The following is a 22,002-nucleotide window of genomic DNA, read 5'->3' on the forward strand; positions in this document are numbered from 1 at the left end:
ATATAAAAATATCTACTTTGCAGCTTGCTGGGGAGGTCTAGGGGAAACCTTTCACCACAGAGGGCTTGTTTTATGTGTGTTTTGGAAGTATTATGCAGATAAGTTCTATTTTTTTTTCATCTCATTATTTTTCTCTTGAGTAACTGAAAAGGGTGATGTATGGATACCAGTGTCTTCGAGCTCAGGCATGTTATATCTAATCTGAGTGCAAGTGTCAACATTTATGTCAGTACGAATGGCCTGGTTCATTTGTAGAAAATGAGTCAGAAATCTGTGGGTTCAAATCACATCCTACAATTTTGGTATGAAAGTATAGTGTTATACGGAGGAAGTATTCTCAGAGCCAATACCCTTTAGGCTTCTTGTTGAACTGGGTCAGGTGGTCCTTAGAGGCTTTATATTAGATTGGGCAGCAAAATCATCTGGGGTCTTTTGGATTGATGTTTATGGGCTTTGCTATGGATGAGATGGCAGCTGAAGTGATTCATTGGAAATTGCCTTTGGATACTAATGAGGGAAGATGCTGTCCAAATTGGTGCTTGTTACCATAGCTGATTTTGACGCTTTTCTCACCCTCCCCTACCATGCATCTACTTTTGACACTGACCAGGGATATGAATTTTAGGTCTTCCTTTGACCTCTCACAAACAGAGATTCCATTGATCTGTTTGCACTCACCACCAAAAGCCATGCACTAGAGGGGCAGTGGTCTCTCCACAGATCTGGAGATAGGTTTGCTTCAGTACACAGGATCTGATTAGTCCCTGCTCAATCTCAGCAACATCTCATGCCATCTTGCTTTCTCAGAAACTAGAACACAAATTTTATTTTATGTAAGTGCATGCAGCTTCACTTCAATGTTCCACTGCATTGGATCATACAGTGTGACTTCTTTGATGCAGTGGTAAAGTGAGCAAAGCTGTTGTTCTCCATGTGGAAATCTGAGTTTTCTCCAGGTTCTCTGATTTTCTTCAAATCCCAAAGATGTGTGTTTGCAGGTTAAATAACCATTTGAAGTTGACGCTGATACATTGAGAAATCACACAGAAACTACCCAGCAACGTACCTTTCTCTATATTCATGGAATTTCTCTTTCTCCAATGAAGGAAAACTTGCTTTAGGCTCAAGGATATCAGCATTTGGGAATACAAGCACCACGATTTTATGTGTCCAGAGCCTGTGTCAAGGATTATGTCTACCATCGATAATCCATTTGCTTTTACAGTCATAGAAATACAGCACAGAAAATACAAGATTACCATCAATCACCAATTCTACACTAAACCCAGTTTTACTTCTACAACCCAGAGGGTTGTTAACTCAGCCTGTGGCATCACAAGCACCAGGTTTCACTCCATGGAGGACATCTACAAAGTGTCCTAAAAAACCAGCCTCTATCCTCAAAGGCCCCCACCCTCTTCACTCTGCTACCATCAGGAGAAAGGTACAGGAGCCTAAAGACGAGCATTCAATGGCACAAGGACAGCTTCTTCCCCACTGCCATCAGATTCCTGAATAATCAATGAACCAAAGACACGGTCTTACTTTTCGTGCACTATTTTGTGTTTTGTTTTCAAATTTATCATTGTAAAAGTGGTTTATTTGAACGTTTGGACTATGACGCTGCAGCAAAACACTGAATTTCATGACTTGTTCATGACAATAAATTCTGATTCTGAACATTATTATCAACTCTGCCTTGATTCTACCATTCATCGACACACAAGGAGCAACTTACAGTGGTCAATTAGCCTACCAACCCACCACATCTTTGGGATGTAGCATCCAGAGGAAACCCATGTGGTCACAGAGAAAATGTGCAAATAACACACAGACGCTGGCACTGTGGGACAGCAGCTATAAAGATAGTTTAGTTAAAATTCCTTTGCAGGGGGAAGGTGTGACAGATTATGTTGTGTTTGTATAGTATATACAACGTTGTATGTTGTATTGTATATGTTTTGGGGAAATAAATTGGGGAAGGTTTATTATTTAAAATACTGGAGCTCTGCTCATGCCAGACAGGCATGTCTGGAGGGAAACTTGCTGTTCTAAGAGGGTCTTGTGGTTTTGCAAGCAGAGAGAGTAAAACAGGCTTTCTCTCTGAGAGAGAGGGAGAGAGAATTGAGTTCTACATGTTTACAGTCAGCAGCAGCAGCTGGGACTGGAATAGGACACACTGGCAAGTTTGTGGAAAACCCCATTTGAAGACAGGTCGTGTCTGCTTAGTTCAGCCTGGTCAAAGCCCTTGTGGTTCATGCAAGAGGAGAGGACTGGCTGCCTAATGTTTCACTTGAAGTAAGAGAAACAAAAAGGAACTCTGTGGTGACCTGAAAGAAAGAAGTTATTATCTGGAGAACCCTGATGGGGCAAGTTTCTTCAACAAGACACTGAAGTGGCTGGATACAAGGAATCAGTTGTGGGTATCCAGTGAACAACAAATCTCTCTCTCTCTTTCTAAAACTAACAAGAACCTACCTGAGTGGTTACCATTTACCTTTCTAGCACCAAAGCCTGGTGAACTTCATAAATGTTAAATTCTGTGCACAGTATAAGAATTGCCTGCTACCAGTAAACATGGAGGAATGAGAAGTGAGATTGGACTGTGAATCAAAGAAATTTTCTAAATTTATACATACGCATGCACTTAGAATTAGAAGGGGGTTGTTAGGTTAGTTATTAGTGGTAAGATAAAAGTTTGATCCTGTTTTCACGTTTAAAGATAATTAAAATCAACTTGTGTTTAAGTAACCATTTGACTTGGTGAATATCTATTGCTGCTGGGTTTTAGGGTCCTCTGGGCTCATAACACTAAGGAGATCTTGAATGAGCAGTATCTCCAATCCTATGCCAACTATCAATATAGACTCCAGATGATACAAATGGAACACCAACTTGTCTGGAATTGTGTAAAATCTAATGGTAGACTCTCACTCAGAGTACAGAATGAAATGGTACTATTTCTTCTATGAGTTTTACAACCAGTGGTCAGTCTTGCATCTGCACAAGTTAGGTTGGAAATTGAGAAAGGCCTAAGGGATAAAGAGATTGGATGTACACTTATTATTCCAGCAATTTCATTCTGGAGCAATGCTTCATTTGATCGTATTTTTAGTGTAATACACAAAAGTGCTGGAGAAACTTAGCAGGTCATAACAGTTTCCATAGGCAAAGATTTAAAACCAATGTTTTGGGTCTGAGCCTTTTTGTCAAAGTATGAGCAAAAAACAGGCAGGTGCCAGAAATAAATAGGTGGGAGGCAGAAGGAAAGAAGAGATGTGGGGTGGGGGGGGGGGTGCAGTGGAGAGCACAGAGGTGGATATGAGTGGGAGGGCAGAAGAAAAAATAAATCCAAGGTGATAGGGAAGGGGGTAGCTCTCTGATTGGAGAGGGAAGGGGTGGGGAGCTGAGAACGAAAGACAGAGGCAGAGGGAAAAGAAGACAGAGAGACAGGGAGGGGCCAAACTGAAACCGGAGAAGTCTATACTAATGATATCTGGATGGAGAGTGCCCAAACAGAATATTAGGTACAGTTCCGTCAATTTGTGGGTGGCCTTGGTTTGGTAGTGCATGAGGCCACAGACGGACATGTTGCTGTGGGAATAGGGTGTGGAATTGAAGTGGTAGGCCACTAAGAGTTCCCAGCTATTGCAGTGGTTAGAGCAAAGGTTCATCAAAATGATGCCCAGTATGCAACCAGACTCTGATGTAGAGCAGGCCGCAACAGGAAACCCGTATGTAGTTGATGGTTTCTGCGGATTCACAAGTGAAAGTTATTTCACTTGGAAAAATGGTTTGGGGGCCTGAATGGTAGTGAGGGAGGAGGTATAATCTTTCCTGCAGTTACAGGTGTGGGTACTGAGGGGGAAATTAGTGGAAAGAGATGAGTGGAATGGGGAGTCATGGAGGGAGCAAACCCTGCCGAAAGCAGAAAAATATCTGGCAGTGGGATCACGTTGTAGGTAGTGGAAATTGAGGAAGATAAGTTGCTGGATGCAGAGGCTGATGGGGTGATAGCTGAAGATAAGGCAAATCCTGTCGTTATTGTGTTTTCAGGGCAGAGGGGAACAGGGCAGACGTGCAGAAAAAGAGGAGATGCATTTGAGGGTTGAGTTGATGGCAGTAGAGGGGAAACCGTTTTCTGAAGAAGGAGGATATCTCAGATGTTTTGGAATGGAAGACCTCATCCTAGGAGCAGGTAGGAGAGAGAGGAATTGAGAGCAAGGAATAGAATCCTTCCAGGGAACAAGGTGCAAAGAGGTATAGTTGAGGCAACTGTGGGAGTTGGTGGGTTTGTAGAAAATGCCTGTTGAGAGTTGTCTCCTGACATGAAGATAGAGAGATGGAGAAAGAGGAGTGTGTTGCCAGAGATTGACCAGGTTGAATTTAAGGTTGTCAAGTTTAACATCATACGATTGTACAAGTATAACCTGACGATTCAGCATTCTCCGGTCGTTGGTGCAAAAACATGCAGACACACAACCAGACTTAACACACATACAGACAAACTATACCTGCAGCATATATACATATTGTTTAATAAATAGTAGTCTCAGAGAGTTAGTATGAGCAGTTTGGGGAGAAAGTTAGCAGCAAAGTGGATAAAGTTGATGAGCTCAGCACAGATAGAGGAGGAAGCACCAATGAAGTCATCAATGTAGCAGAGGAAGAGTTGAGGGGCCATGCCTGAGTTGGCTTGTAGCATGGATTGCTCCATGTAGCCAAGAAATAGGCAGGTATAGCTGGGGCTCAGGTGGGTATGCCTGGCTACCCCTTTGACTTGGAGAATATGAGAGGAGTCAAAGGAGAAGTTATGAGTATGAGAACTAGTTCTGCCAGGTGGAGGAGGGTGGTGGTGGAGGGGGACTGGTTGGGTCTGTTGTTGAGAAAGAAATGAAGGGCTTTGAGGCCTTCGGTGTGGGGCATGAAGTTGTGCAGAGACTGGATGTGCATGGTAAAAATGAGACTGTCGAGTTCAGGGAACAGGGAGTTGCTGAAGTGATGGAGGGCATGTCAGGTATCACGGATGTAGGTAGGGAAGAACTGGATCAAGGGGGGAAAATGGATTTGAGGTAAAGATAATAACAGTTCGGTGGGGCAGGAGCACACGTAAACAATGGGTCTACCGAGACATTGGGTTTGTGGATCTTGGGTAGGAGGTAAAACCGAGCAGTCTGGGTTTGGAAACAATGAGATTAAAGGCTGTGGAAGAGAAATGACCTGAAGTGATGACGTTAAAAATGGTGCCTGATATTTTTAGTAGGGTGCTGTTCAAGGGGTATGTAAGAGGTGATGTCTGAGAGTCGTCATGCACGTTCGATAGTGAGGTCGGGATTCGTGTGGAGATAATGGAGGGCAGAATGTTCCAAGAGGGTGAAATTAGGATAAGTGAGGGGAGTGGTGACATTGAGACAGTTGTGACTTCATGACAGTTAGAATATAAAGATCTAGAGCAGGCAGAAGACCAGAATGAGGTGTCCACAAGGAGCAAGAAAGTTGAAGGAAGGTTAAGTGGGTGAATCCTGGTGATAGGCACCAAGACGAAGGCAATGGAAGAAGATTCAGCATTGTGGTATGCATGGAGCTCATTGAAGTGTGAGTGAAAGGGAATGAAGGTGAGGCCTCTGCTGAGGAGAGAGCATTCTGTCTCAGAGGAGAAAATTAGAGGGAATAGTAGACATCTGGCAGGGGTTAGAGTGGGGGTCAGTGGAGTGGATGGTGTCAGGGGAGGAGAGTGGTGGTTCAGGGGAGATATGTAGAATTAGGGGGATCATTGGTGGGGTGGAGGATGGGCACATCAGAAGGGGAGGTGAAAGGTTGGAGATGGTCAAAAGGCAGAGGTGGAAGGGGTCGAGGGAGTTAGGGCAGATAAGATCATCAGAAGGCTGGGGGTTGGGGAAAAATAAGGGGATCTCAAAGGAATAGATGGGGGTAAGTAAGGAGAGGTGTGATTAAATATTTGATCATGTTTTAAATCAGCTAAAGTGGTCCTACCTGTTCCAGGCCTTGTTGGAACCCAGCAGCGCAGCCTGCCTGGCTGCGTGGAACCGTGGTAAGTCACTGAGCACCGGGGAGCTCAAAAAGCGAGGCCTGGGTTTGCGGAATGAGCCCATTCTCCCTTGGCCACTGCACGGTCTTCACCTCGCCCTGAGGCTGGGGAGCTTTTACGATGGAATGTCACCTCCAGGGCTTTGATTAAGATTAGGATGTATGTCTCAACACAACCTCTGGCTCCTTCCAGTGAGCGTAACAGCATAAAATGGATTCTGTAGCAAATAGAATGGTTAATCCAACACTGCCTCTATCCCATGATCTCTTTATAGTTGTAGCTCTTTTATTTCATTGGGAATGTCTTATGCCCTATCAGAAAGGAAAAGAATGACTCTGTCAGAGTGGGCTAATTAAGTATAGGGTTCAGAGCCCAGAAACCCTGTGTGCTCAAGAATCATCCAAAGGCATCTTAGTCCAGACTAACAGGGATTTGCAGAAGATTTCAGATTTATTGTCAGAGTACCTACATGATATCACAGACAACCCTGAGATTCCTTTTCCTGTGGGCAAAGCAGAATTACCACTTACAACAATGCAAATAAACCAAAAACCGGTACACAGTGGCACTGTTAGCAGAACGATTAGCACAAGGCCTTTACAGCGCCAGTGATTAGGACTGGGGTTTGAATCCTACGAGGATTTGTAAGGAGTTTGTATGTTCTCCCCACATCTGCGTGGGTTTTCCCCAGGGTCTCCGTTTTCCTCCCACTGTTCAAAATGTACTGGAGATATAGGTCAATTGGGTGCAAAGTGGATGGCACAGACTCGTGGGCCGAAATGGCCTGTTACCGTGCTGTATGTCTAAAGAAAGTAGACATGTAAGTGGATAAATAAATGTAAACAAACTGACTGTGCAATATAGAGAGGAAAAAAAAGCAAAAGAAAGACTCCTTAAATGAGACTCTGGTTGAGTTTTCTGTTGAGGAGGTTGACGGTGGAGGGGTAGCAGCTGTTCCTGAACCTGGTGATGCAAGTCTCGTAGCACCTAGACCTCTTTCCTAATGGCAGTAGCAAGGACAGAGTGGGTGCTGGGCAGTGTGGATCCTTGCTAATTGGTATGAACCATGGGAGTGCTGAACCGTCCTCTACATGAGATATGTTAAAGCCAGGTCTTATTTATTCATCAGATATTAACATCCCATGAGACTGTTTTAATGAGGTATGGAAGTTGTCCTCTCTATTGTTATGTCTGGTGTTTATCCCTTAATCAACATCACACTAAAAGATAATCTGCAGATTTATTTTATTTATTTGCATGCAGCTTGCTGCCTGTCACATTAAAAAAATGGCAATGTGAAATGATAAACACAGACAAAGTTATATGGCACAATTAATCCAGCAGAATTTTCTAAGTCAGTGTATGGTAAACATCTGGGTCACAGAGAGATGATGTGGTAAGTATAAAGAGGCTGGTTTTAAGGAATCCCTTAAGGAAGGGAGGAGGGAATGCAGATCTGCAAGCTCTGCCAGATGAGAGGACAGTTGGATGTGGCGAGTATTCAAACCTGGAATGAGGAGATGAAGAGAAATACTGAGATTTCAACAGTAGAGATTATAGATTTAGGAAAGTGTGAGATCACAGAGGATTCTGGAAAAACAAAAATGTATTATTCAGATCATTTGATGGGTGAATAGAGAGGGATTGGAGGAAGATTATATGAAGTGAGTAAGGATGTGGTCAGCAAAGATTTGGAATATATCACATTATTAGAAAGAAGAACAAAAGGGCCAGCCCGTATAATTTTGGCGGGATCAATCCTGGAATTAACAGATATAGACAAAAATTACAAAAGCAAATGAACTTGAGGTAGGAGCAAGGTTAACTACATGATATGGGTACAAATGTGATTACATTTTAAATATATTTCATTGACTTCAACATATTTTAAGACATCATAAAATGGTGAAGGGTTGTTTTTAGGTGCTAGTCTTTACTTTCCTGTGTTCTTTTGCTGTGACTTTCAAGTCAATAGAACAATGTCAATCTTGTGTACTTGGTCTGTTTTCACCTCTTTAAATGGAATTTAAAAAAAAAGTGGTGGGCTTCTCTATCAACTTTGCATCGTCTCCAAAGAACACTACTATCATTGGTGATTTTCTCAGTAAAACAATGCGTAATTGCCTTGAGCTATACCAATCAGAATGTTCCAGGTTCAATGTTCATTCCAGGCTAATCTATCTGATCTCACTCAAGGCTGCAGCTGGGATAGTAACATTGGCTTCTGCAGGTGTGTAAAAATGCTGTGAGAAAGAGATGTATGTATCATTCAAATGGCCATAAAAATGGGGTTAACCGGGCAATTTGCATGGTTAGCAACCCAGGTACATAGCGATTTGAAAGAGTCCAACCAGGTCTACCCAGCCAGAACCCAAGTGGGTCATTGATCTACCTCAGAGGTGGTCAGCGAACCCAGTAAAGCTTACTCAGGCATCCTGGTCTGGCAAATTGAAAGGGAAATGGCTGACCCTGTTACTTTTTTGACATCAGTGCTTGCATGCGTTTGTCACAGGGAAACCACTGGCTGAAGTGTCGTTGCCACGAACGGAGGGAGAGTGGTTGCTGCCATAATTTTGGGGGGGGGTGGGGGGAGCCATGATGTGCCACTGCTGAAAACACTGCTCTGGAACAGTGGCATGGAGGATTATGGGTAAAGAAGATGGCCACTGCTCCCCCACTCTTGCATTGAGCTGTCGCCACAAACCAGAGTGGCATGTTGCAGCAGCAGCCACCCCGGTTCGCGGCAGCGGCACATTGTGAGGGAGGGGTGGGCTACTGATGGCTGGGAGTGGGGGGTACAACTAATGGCTGGTACTTCTGGTGAGTTGCATACCGTGTCACTCACCGCGTCATCTGGGGCTGGGTTGGCGATTTAACAGGTAGGTCCGCCTGCGATTAGAAAGGAAAGGTCTATCCTGCACCCACGATCTAGTAATCACACCCAGGTCCCAGGAGGGCTATCTGGGTGCTGCAATTTGAAAGCACCTAATAAAAACATGTTGGGCTCAGGGGAAATTCATTTGTGGTCGGATCACCTGTTGACACCCAATGCCTAGGTTTTTAAACTGATAAATTACCTCTTCAGCAAGACTGGTCTACACTTTTCAACATGCAACGTGCATTCTTAATATTTCCACTTGCATTGAGCTTCATGGCCAACTTTATTTTTTTTGATCAGTCCTCACAAAAGATACATTAGCACTGACAACATAATGTGGATAATAGACACAATTTTTACTTGGGATAATCTACAACAGATCCCAGGCCAACACTATTGCTCTGCCTATGTACTGCCAGAGAAAGAAGCTAAAAATTAACCGAAAAGAATTTACATCCCCTCTATTGTACAAACTCCCTAAAGGTAGTGTCGGATTCAAACCTGGATCGGTGTTGTAACAGCACGGTGCTAACCATTGCGCTAAATGTACCGCTTGTTTTCTAAGAATGTTACTAGAATGGGGAAATCAAGGTAACTTGACGCTAAAGCAAATCCCTTCCTTCAGAAGGCAAATATTCTAAGAGGGACACAATAGGTTGTTTAAATAAAAAAATCTCACAGTAGTTGGTGTAATCCTGGCATGGACAAAACAAAAGTTAATTTACAGATACAGCAAATAATCAGGAAGGTAAGGGCTACGTGGCTTATAATGTGAGGGGAATGTAGTGAGAGGAAGGAATTCTTACAGCAATTGTATGAGGTTGGATCTGTGTAGAATTTTAGGCTTCATACGCAAGAAAGGGAAACAAAAATCAGTGCAGGGTGGATTCACTGAAGTGATTGCTGGAATAAGGGGTTATCCAATTAAAAGAAATGGAATAAAATGAGGTGCAGTCACCGAAGGGGCGGAATGGTTAGCGCAGCGCCATGACAGCTCCAGTGACCTGGGTTTGAATCTAGCACTGTCTGTAAGGAGTTTGACATTCTCCCTGTCTCTGTGTGGGCTTCCTCTGTGTGCACCCTCCAAAAACCAATGGGGTTGTAGGTTAACTTGAGTCTAATTGGGTGGCACAGGTTAAAATGGCTGGAATTGGCTCTACCATGCTGTTAACATTTATACATTTTTTTAAAAAAGTTTAATCACTTGAATTCATCAGAATGAAAGGAGATGTCTTGGAACTTTGAGAGTGGCTGTTGGGATTTGCAGCAAGGCACTCGCCTTATCTACTTTGCTACCAACTTCCACCCCCACCTCAAATTCACTTGCCCATCTGCAGCCACGCTCTCCCCTTTCTTGATCGGTCTCCATGTTGACAGATATTTTCCACAAACCCACCAACTCACACAGCTACCTCAACTACATCTCGTTGCACCCTGTCCCCTGTAAGGATTCAATTCCTCCATCTCATCTGCTCCCAGGACGAGTCCTTTCCTGCAGGATCATCTGTCCTCCAAAAAAGATGTGGCTTGCCCTCTACTACCATAAACTTGGCCCTCACCTGAATATCTTCCATTTCCGAACATCTACACTCATCCCCTTTGCCCTGAAACACAAGGACAGGATTCCTCTTATCCTCACCTATCACCCCACCAGCCTCAGCATCCAACATATTAATCCTCTACTATTGTCGGAGCCCAACCTAGGTCCAAGGTGAATGTCCATACTGCTGTTAAAGTAATCAAGTACTGTTTATCATTATCCCTGTTTTGTCTCCTGTGTGTTAAAGTTACGTGCTATTGTAACACTTGCGTTCAGACTGGTCTCTCTGTGAACCCACCGAACTTGATACTCTTCCCAACATGACATTTGGCCTTTGCTCCTCCTTCCATTCTCCCGCTACCCTTTTAATTAGATAGCCTTTCTTCAAGGTATGTAAAAAAAAAGCTGAGGCCCAAAATATCAGTTATATATCTTTGTCACCTATGGACGTTGCAAGACCTGCTGAGTTCCTCCAGCATTTTTATTACAATCACAGCATCTGCAGTCTTCCTTGTATCACAGAGATTATCCATAGTATTGATGAGTGGTGGAGCAAGCATTCGGGTCCTTATGATCCATTGCTAGTTTCTATTGAGCCTGCACAAGCATAATAATCAACTATTAACTGTCCTTATCAGAGGCACATGTTTGTAGATACACGAGAGGCCAATGAGAACTGGATTGTTGGATGATTTTTGTTTTCTCTTGTCCCAATGAGTTTAACAAGTCTTCGGGAGCTATGAATAAACAGAATTCAAATTCTGTACAAAATGTTATTCCCAAGAAGACATGGAAAATAAAAGTTTGACTACAGCCCAATGAAAGCCTGTGAAGAAATTATAGGACTTGGCTCATTAGATGCTGATCTACCCTTACTGCCAAGGATTATCAGGGATTTTGTGACGATTTTGTGTCAATCCTTGGTTCAGTTCATCTTGCCATACTTTGCACAGCATCTGAGTTTTGATAACACAGATAGGTGTTAAAGTTTCATAACTGGAAAACAAGAACCATGTGAAATTAAAATAAGGTCACGGACCATCTAATCATAATTTAATGTCAATGACCGACATAATTCTAAAATATCAAGGGAAAAAATATACAATGCATAAGTTGATATACGTTCTTGTATAGTCTGGTGTGCGTTTTTGTATAATCTGGTGTGCTTATGAATGTATATTTGTGTGCTTTGGGGTGTTTGCATAAAAAATTGTATGCTCTGGGAATGAACATTTATTTGAGAATTATAAAAGATCGTTCAATGGTTTCATGACTAAGGAACTAATTTCCTGTAAACCTTTTACTGCTGAGGATTCCTTGATACGGATAGCAAAATGTGCGAAAGAAACCACAAACAATTTGCATTTTCTTTGATGCCGCAGCCTCTGCGATCCAACCTGCTCTCGGGTTGGTGGTAATCTTAATGAAAGACTGTGGCACCAAAGATTTTGCATGGAATTTATTTTTTAAGCAACATATTTAAGTGTCACCAAACAGTAAATGTTTAGCCAGAGTGCCAAAGTTTCCACACCTACATACTCTCTTATGGTACATTTTCATCCACCACTGAATTAATTATGGCGCATAAAAGGAGTGACCGTCCCATCATTTTAAATTATGAGTAGAATTAACACTTCTTCCCAAAAACCCTTCCTCACTGTGTGCCCAGCATCCTCCTATGCCATCATGCAGTGTGGTAACAAACCCTTCAGCCCTTATCTGACACTAATCTCATTTTCACCCCATATTCCCATCAATTCTCCCCCCATCCTTCCTCTGATTCTACTACTTACCTATGCACCATGAAAAATTTGTAGTGGCTGATAGACTTTCCATTCACACATTCCGGGTATGTGGGAGGAAAATGGAGGAAATCCACGTGGTCTCAGGGAGAATGGAACCTCAAAACAGAAGCAGTGCAGAAAGCTGACCATGTATACACAAAATCTTCTATTATATTTGGCAGTCAGGTTTCCAGCATAAGTATGTAGTTTTGAGCCATGTAATAGAGTGTACAAGCCTACACATTTCACAATCCACCTAATCGCCTTTTAGTGCCTTTAAATTCATTTATTGCTTCAAGGCCTCAGCCTTTCGCAAGAGCCTGAGTTTGGATAATTGGATCTCACTGGAGCCAGGGTGAACTTCAAAGTTCAAAGGAACTGATTGTGGACTACAGAAAAGGAAAACCATAATTCTGAATCACTAATTCAGAAAACCTTCTTGGACTCAACACATAAATGCCATCGTGAAGTACATCAACACTTCTACTTCCATAGAAGTTTGCAGAGCTTTGGTAATGACATAGAAAACCTTGGCAAACATCTACAGATGCATAATGGAAAGTTTGCTGACTGGCTGCATCAGAGCCTGGCATAGGGGCACCAATAGCTCTGAGCAGAAAGTCCTGCAAAAGGTAAGAGGACACAGTCCTGTAGGCCACAGGCAAAACTCTCCCCACTCAAATGAATCGCTGCCATTGGAGAGCAGCAGCATTTATCAAGGATCCACAGCACCGAGGACATGCTTTGTTCTTGCTGCTGCCAGCAGGAAAGAGGTACAGGTGCCACAGGATTAGTACCATCAGGTTCAGGAACAGTTATTATCCTTCCACCATCAGACTCAACAAACTCAATCAGGAACTCAGGATTCTTTGCACATTATTATTGTTTAATTTCTTTATTTCTCTCTTTTTTAAAAAATATTAATTTTTTCTGGAGTAGTTTTTTTTTGCACCACCTATATGCTGAAATTTTGCCTGGCCTGCAGGAAAAAGAATCTCGTGGTTAATGGCAGGGCGGACTCGATGGACTGAATAGCCTATTTCTGCTCCGGTGTCTTATGGTTTTGTATGTCATAGTATGCCATGTCATGCACGTGTCATGACAATAAATTTGAACTTTGAATTGTTAAAGATTTTAACTCGGGCAAGACTTCAACTTTTTTTATGAAAAGTAAATAAAATTAATGTACAGGTAGAACCCCCCCCCCTCCCAATTTACAAAGGAGTTCCGTTCCAGGACTCACTTCATAAGGTGTAATATTCATATGTTGAAATCTGGCAAATTAATGCGAGATTTCACCCATAACGGCAGGTTTCAGCAAAAAACTGCCAGAAGAGAACCTTTGTAACTTGAAAATTTCATATGCCAGGACTTCATAAGTTGGGGGGGGGGGGGGGGAGGAGATCTATCATTACATTAGCTTATGATCATTTACAGTTAAAGAGCAAAAACTGTTTGTGTGGAATTGACCTTTTTTCTAAAAACAGCATGAACTTCAGTTAAAAGGTACATTTTCTGCCTCAAACCCATTTAAATACTAAACTTCATGGAAATTTTGTCTTATAGCATTTCATGTTGGCAGACTCAGCAAAGGGGCTTGAAATTTCTCCTTTCTTTGGTCATCAAGAAGCAACCTCTCATCTAATTTTCTGCCAGTCCATTTCAAAAAGCAACAGACTAAACAGTATTCTCCTCTAAAGTCCCATTTAATCATGAGGCCCAAGTCAATTTTGTGAAAGGGCTCATACACAAGGTGCACAACATTATGTGTGAAGGAGCAGGCACTAGTCAAGTGAAGGCCACAATGGAAAAATTACACTGGACAACAATGGTTCAAAAGGTTTGCTTCCTGAAAAGAAATGGAGGATCATGATCGATAACTTCAAGCTAAATACAAAGATAATTTCAAATTCACCTCATCACGTAGGAAGTTGGAGAAACATTATATTACCTTTTATTGAATTGACCATGTTTAATCACATAATGATGCTGATACATTGCGTTAGTTCAAATGACCCCCAAATATTTTGCCACTGATTTTTGTTTGTGCATCTGATGCCTCTCATGTCAGTGTCCAACAATAGTTGGCCAGTACTGATGGATTCCAGTTACCCTTATACCACTTTTCTATGGTTGCAATGTCCCAGTGAACCCTTTTACCATGTTTGTCACTGACTGCATCAAGATCAGCAGGGAAGGAATCCAAGTGCAAATGCAGAAAATTAATTTTTAATGATTAGGTTACACTTCATGGTCTTGTATGCTTGAAGAATGTTGTCAATCAGCTGGATGTAGTTTGGTGTTCTGTAGTTGCCAAGAAAATGCTCATCAACATCTTTAAATGCCTTCTAAATATGCTCAGGCCTGAGCATAGCACCTGGACTGAGTACATGCCCAGGCATGCTTGGACTGACTAAAGCAGTTTACTTTGTGGGCAATATACTAGAACATTACAAACAACCATGACTATCTTCCTTTGCACAAGTGCAACTTCACCAGTGAATCCTAACTTCAGTTTTAGCAGAGCACCTTAGTGCCAGACTTGGTCACATCCTGCCTTGATGTTGTGGGCACTCATTCTCACCTCACCAATTTAGCTAATTTGATCCCCTTTTAGACAAAAAACTTTCGAAGAACTCTCATAAAAGCCAAAGAGTACCTGGTGAAAGGATTTATACAACATCAAAATAAATAGGAGGATGGGTAAACCATAGATCCTGCAACCCCCCCCCCCCCCCCCATATTCTGTCTAGCCCCTTTTCCACTGGGATCCCATTTAATTGGCTGTGCAGTGTCCCGGAATAGGAAGCTCCTTGTGCTGTTTCCATTGGGCCACTAATTGATTTTCCACTGAACACACTCATCCCTGTGGATTTAAGTGTTCTATCTTTAAATAGAAATGGGTGACTGTGTTCTCCCTTTTCCAATGCTTTTAATCAGCAAGCTGGCATCAGCAAATGCCAGGGATACGAGTAGGGGCAGAGGCAGTTAATCCTCAGCGTGAAATTATGTATTTTGTCATTGACATTCAAACAATGTTCCTTTTCCACTGGACCATGTCCCAGTAAATCCTCAGTTGATTCCTGGGGCAGGGTGCCAGTGGAAAAGGGGGTTTCTGATTAGCCATTCAGTGACTGATCTGATCTTTGCCTTGTGACAGAGTATATAGATATGTTTTTGGGAGATAAATTGGGAAAGGTTTATTAGAGTAAGTCACATACAAACACTTTAAACCGATCTTATTTGAAATACTGGAGCTCTGCTAATTTTAGACATATCGGCTCCACAGCTTTTGCAAGAGCTTTGGAGAGTGCCCAAGTGACTTCACTAATGGATTGTTGTTTACCTATTCCCATAATATTTAATTCCCTTGTAATTCAAAAACTTCTCTATTCAGCTAGCTAGAACATAAACATTCATCCATCTCATCTCAACTCCAAAAAGAGTCCCAGCACTCCAGGAGAAGAAACTCCACCTCATTCTTTGCCTTAAATGGGTGATCTCTTATTTTAAAGCCAAGCCCTATAATTGAGCTCTCCAGTAGGAAAAGATCCTCAGAAGAATGAGGGGGACCTTAGAAGCATTTCAAATATTGAAAAGGCTGGACAGAGTAGATGTGGCAAAAAAAAATTCCCATGGTGGGGGGGGGTTGTCAAGCACAAGAGGGCACAACTTCAGGATTGAAGGGTAACCATTTAAAACAGAGATATGGAGGAATTTCTTTAACCAGAGAGTGATGAGCCGCTGGAATTTGCTACCAGCTGAGGAGGCAAAGACGGGTTTTAATGGGTATCTGAATAGTCAGGGTATCAAAGGCTATGGGGAGAAGGCCTGAGTGGGAGAATGGATCAGCTCAGAATGGAAGCAGAGATGACTCAATGGCCTACTTGTGCTCCTATATCTTATGGGCTATATCAATGATTTTCAATTCCGCTCTCAGATGTTTTATGTTGCAATGAGATCACCTCCCACTCTAATGAGAATGGACACAAAATGCTCATCTTTTCTCAAAGAAATTCATCGCAGGAATTAACCTGGTGAACCTACATTTATGGAAATACCCTTTCTTGAATGCTCCATGCTCTTTGCAATACATTCAATTTGCCTGGAATAATTAATTGGTGTCCTAAATGCTAACTTTTCATGCATGAACACGGTCAAATCATTCTTCATGGTAGCATCTTGCTACCTCAATCCATTTAAACAATGTTGTGTGCTCTTTTAAGTTGCATGATAGCATTGTAGACAATATCCTCTCTCACTTTGCTGACACTTGACAGAGGTTTTCAAACTTTTTCGTTCCACTCACATACCACCTTAAGTAATCTCTATGCTGTAGATGCTCTGTGATTAGTAAGGGATTGGTTAAAGTGGTATGTGGGTGGAAAGGAAAAAGGTTTGAAAACCACTGTTTTAATCATACCTAATTGACTCATTATGTGCACAGTTTCATAACTCCAAAGGAAATGGGCCAATGACAATTTTTCTCAACTAAAATATTTCAGTAACAATTGGGTCTAGAGCAGTGATTCTCAACCTTCCCTTCCCATTCACATACCACCTTAAGCAATCCCTAACTAATCACAGAGCACCGACGGCATAGGGATTACTTAAAATGGTACGAGTGGGAAGAAAAAGTTTAAAAATCATTGATATAGCCCATAAGATATAGGAGCACAAGTAGGCCATTGAGTCATCTCTGGTATTGCATTCTGAGATGATCCATTCTCCCACTCAGGCCTTCTCCCCATAGCCTTTGATACCCTGACTATTCAGATACCCATCAAAACCTGTCTTTGCCTCCTCAGCTGGTAGCAAATTCCAGCGGCTCACCACTCTCTGGCTAAAGAAATTCCTCCATATCTCTGTTTTAAATGGTTACCCTTCAATCCTGAGGTTGTGCCCTCTTGTGCTCAACAACCCCCCACCATGGGAATTTTTTTTGCCACATCTACTTTGTCCATGCTTTTTAACATTTGAAATGCTTCTAAGGTCCCCCTCATTCTTCTGAACTCCAACAAGTACAATCCAAGAGTCATCAAATGTTCCTTGTAGGTCAATCCTTTCATTCCAGGAATCCATTCTTGTGAATCTTCTCTGAACTATCAAGAATGCTAGCACATCATTTCTTAATAAGGAACCCAAAACAATACTCTGTACTCCAAGTGAGGCCTCACCAGTGCTTATAAAAGATCAACAACACATCCCTGCTCTTCTACCCTATTCATCTAGATACAAATGTCGGTATTGCATTTACCATCTTCATTGCTGCTCAGTCTGGAGGTTAGCCTTTAGGGTGTCCTGCATGAAGACTCCAGAGTTCCTTTGCACTTACAAATTTTGAATAACAGTCTGCCCTTTTATTCCTTCCACTAAAGTGTATTGCCATACACTTTCCAACATTATATTCTATTTGCCACTTAAATTTTTAACTTTTAAATTTAGACATATAGCATGGTAACAGGCCCTTTCAGCCAACAAATCCATGCTACCCAATTACACCTAATTAACATATAGTCCTGTTAAGTTTTTGAATGTGGGAGGAAACCTGACACGTGGAGGAAACACGTGTAGACATGGGGAGAACGTACAAACTCTTTACAGTTGCTGACTCCATAACAGCTGTTCTTTTTTTCAGTGATGGCTACATTGTCATACCTTTGGGCAGTTAAATACAAGATCTTCAGTGCTGTATTCATCGTGCTTTTCAATTTTGTTTCAAAAGCACCCCAAGTTAAATCCTTAATCTTACACCTGTAATCTTGCCCTATTGACTATCTATCCTTCCTCACCATCTTACTGAACAGTGTATCGATTTACCCATTCACTGCCCTCTTTTTCTAATTCCTATTCTCTGCTAAGTTCATTTAAACCCACCCCCCAACAGCTCCAGCAAACCTGCCCACCAGGATATTACTCCCCCTCCCATTCAGGTCATACCTTCCCCAAAAGAGATGCTAGTCATCAACGAATGGAGTACCAGGGTTAGAGATATGGAAGCACCAATTCCCAGGACAAGAATAAACTCCAGAGGGTTGTTAACTCAGCCTACAGCATCACAGGCACCAGACCACTCCATCAAGGACATCTACATGAGCCGGTGTCTTAAAAAAGCAGCCCCTATCCTCAAAGACCCTCCACCACCCAGGCCATGCCCTCTTCACTCTGCTACCATCAGAGGAAAAAAGTACAGGAGCCTAAAGACGAGCACTCACTGGCCCAAGGACAGCTTCTTCCCTGCTGCCATCAGATTCCTGAATAACCAATGAACCAAAGACACTGCCTTACATTTTGTGCACTTTTAGATTTCTTTCTTTTTTATCGTAATGCTGCAAGACTCATAATATGAACATTTGCACTATATACTACTGCTGAAAAACACTGAATTTTATGACTTCTTTACCAGAATAAAATCAGATTCTGAACCCCTCTACTAACTCTTCATCCATGCATAGATCTGCCATAACTTCCTATTCCTGCCCTCAATGGTACATGGCACCATCACCCTTGAGGTTCTGCTTTTTAGCTTCCTTTCTAACTCCTCATATGCCCTCTTCAGGATATCATCCCTTTTCCAATCTATCTCATTGGTATCAATGACATCCAGTTGCTCATTCTCCTGCTTGAGAATGCTGTGGACTCTGAGACATCCCTGACCCTTCTACCTGGGAGGCAACCAACCATCTGGGAGTCTCAATCTTCTTCACATAACCTCCAATCTGTTCCCCTAACTATAAAATCTCCCACCACCACCACCCTCCTCTTCTCACACTTCCCTTCTGAGCTGAAGGGCCAGACTCTGTGCTAGAGACCTGAACACCATGACTTGTCATTTCACCTTAACAGTATCCAAAACAATATACTTATTGTTGAGGAAAACGGTCACAGGGATGCTCTGCTCCAACTGCCTATTCCCCCTTCTTCCCCTAAAAGTGACCCAGTTACCTGTCTCTTACCTCTTGGAATGACTGTCTCCTTATAGTTTCCATCTTTCACCCACTCTGCCTCCCAAATAATCCAGAGTTCATCCAGCTCCCTAACACGGTCTGTGAGGAGCTGCAGCTGGATGCACCTTTTGCAGCACACCTGTGCTGTCCCAGTTTTCTCACATCCTGCAATAAGAGCATAACGCAGAGTAGGTGGTGGAGATGGGAGCATGAAACTATCTTAACTGTCCCCATAGCATGTCCTTAGCCTCCGCTGACTGAAGCCTCTCAAGCCAAAGCCTCTAACTCACCACTCCTACACTGGGCCACTCATATACTGGCTGCTCCAATAATGGCTGCTCTACCGATGCCCTCGTTACTTTTATTTGTTCCAGCTAACAGATTGCTATTTGATTGGTCCACTAAGCACCGAGTCCTGGAAACACTCCTTTTTAAATCTATTCTCTCTGACCTGTACCTTTTCAATTAAAAGGATTGGATCTTTGTGGAAGATACACACTTGAGCAATGCTACAGTTCCCAAAAAGCGAATCCTGTTACCATACTGGATCAGCTCAGCTGGAATGGTAGCTAGTTCTGGAGCACTCGAGTTGGGATGTCCAAGACTAGCCCTGTATGGGCTCCATACCTGGAGGTTTAATAGACAAATCATAATTTGGCTGAATCTTTGATTCACACAGCATGGAGAAAATAGATTATGTTACAAGGCTAAAGAATAACATCCATACTGTTTTGCATAAGCTCAATATGTGTCTAAATCACGTCAAAATTAAATGTAGGTATTGTCACATGGACTGTAGCTTAGATCTGTTTAATCTGATGAGTGCCTCATACAATTAATTGGTAATCAATTGCAATTATCCCATCCGGCAACCCCATTACTTTGAGTAGTTTCCAATTATCCTGATTCCTCTTGAATTTTTGTTGATGTACTGTGGACTTTAACAAGGACTAACATCAGGTCACCCTGAAACAATGCAGAAAGAGATTCTCCAGGAAATACATGAAGGTCACATGGAAAGGATGTGTGTGTGTTTCTTAATGAGTGTGTGTGTGTATGTGTATGTATGTGTATCTTGGTGTGTGCATGTGTGTGTTTCTTAATGAGTGTGTGTGTGTATCTTTGTGTATGCAAAGTGACTGAGCCGACTGACTGGGTAAATTCCATAGTGGTCAAAGAAAAACCAAATGGCCGCTTGAGAATATGTCTGGACCCTAAAAACTTAAATCAAGCAATAAAATTAAAAAAAGGATCACTACTCACACTGACACTAGAAGACACCACAGTGGAACTAACAGGATCAAAAATCTTTAGCAAGCTAGATGCTAAGAATGGATACTGGAATGTGAAACTAGATGAGGAATCAACACTACTAACAATGTTCATTACTCCATTTGGTCATTACAAGTTCCTGCGACTATCTTTTGGCCTAAAGGTGAGCCAGGAAATGTTCCAACAGAAGATCTACGAGACTTACAGAGGGTGTAAAAGTGCTGTTGACATCGCCAATGACATTCAGGTCTTTTGCAGAGATGGAAAAGCTCATGATCTTCATCTCCATGAGGCCATGGAGAGAACAAGAGGAGCTGGAATTAAACTTAATGCACACAAATGCATGATAAAAAAGATGAGAGATTCAAATTCTTCAGGATGGTATACACTCCTAGTGAGATAAAGCCAAGCCTAGAGAAGGTTAAAGCCATTGCCGAGATGGAGCATCGAAAGGACAAAAAGGAACTTAGAAGTTTCCTTAGGTTGGTTCAATACATGAGTTCCTTCATACCATATATGTCAGACTTGCTGATACCTTGTCATGACTTACCAGAATGAAAAGTGTGAAATGGAAGATATGGGAATCAAGATACATCTTCTCATCCGTGTGACCAGTAATAAACTAAGCCAGATAGAAGAAGAAACCATTAGGGATGGTGTGTTGCAAATGCTTTCTTAACAAGTAATACAAAGATGGCCAGAGAGGATAAAGCAGATACAGCCTGCAATACGTCAATATTGATCTATCAGAGACAACACATCATTGGAGAATGGTGTTCTACTGGCTAGATCAAGACTGATTATACCTGAAACAATGCAGAACGAGATTCTCCAGGAAATACATGAAGGTCACATGGGAATGGAAAAATGAAAACTCAGAGCAAAGTCAGCAGTGAACTGGACTGGTTTATACAAAGACATTGAAAATATGGTGGCTACATGTCAAATATGCCAAAAGTACAGAAACACACAACAAAAAGTGGAAATTATTTCCACAGAAGTACCTGCCAGGCCATGGCACACAGTGAGCAGACTTGTTCACCGAGAATCAAAAGTGGTATTTAATATTAACCTGTTACTACTCTAAGTTTCCATTTCACCAAAAATGGTGAAAGACCGGAGAGCGTCAACTATCACCTCAGAAATTAGAGCGCTCCTTGCTGAACAAGGAATCTCCGAGCAATTAATATGCGACAATGGAACACAGTTCATGTCACAAGAATTCAGAGAGCTGGCTGCAGAGTATGGGTTTGGTATCAATACATCATTCCCATACTACCCCAAAGGACATGGGTTCATTGAAAGACAGTGTTGCAAAACAAAAGACCCAGACTTAGCTCTCCTATCATTATGAGCAACACCTTTAAGAGCTGACGTGAAGTCCCTGACAGAACTTCTAAATGGCAAGAGATATAAAACAACTCTGCCAAGCAAAATACACCCTCCAGAAGCCTAGGAGGAAACCAGAAGAGGACTGGCTGACATGCAAGAAGAAGGACACCAACATTATAACAAATATGCACAAACATTGC

The 22,002-nt window shown here is 42.1% G+C and overlaps 1 protein-coding gene across 5 annotated transcripts in view; it reads right to left on the reverse strand.

Annotated features, from left to right (window-relative positions):
* LOC138741764 (proline-rich protein 5-like) overlaps positions 1-22,002 on the reverse strand; it is a 162,767-nt gene that overhangs the window by 80,397 nt on the left and 60,368 nt on the right. For 4 of the 5 annotated variants that reach the window (XM_069896054.1, XM_069896058.1, XM_069896072.1 and 1 more), the window contains one exon: positions 5,995-6,266. In XM_069896054.1, the coding sequence (XP_069752155.1) occupies positions 5,995-6,113 (119 nt within the window). In that variant the 5' untranslated portion in view covers positions 6,114-6,266. Of the gene's footprint in view, positions 1-5,994; positions 6,267-19,207; positions 19,361-22,002 lie in introns of those variants that run through there. The other variant, XM_069896063.1, reaches the window with a different exon arrangement.

Source organism: Narcine bancroftii, chromosome 1 (assembly GCF_036971445.1).
Source record: "Narcine bancroftii isolate sNarBan1 chromosome 1, sNarBan1.hap1, whole genome shotgun sequence".
NCBI lineage: Eukaryota > Metazoa > Chordata > Chondrichthyes > Torpediniformes > Narcinidae > Narcine > Narcine bancroftii.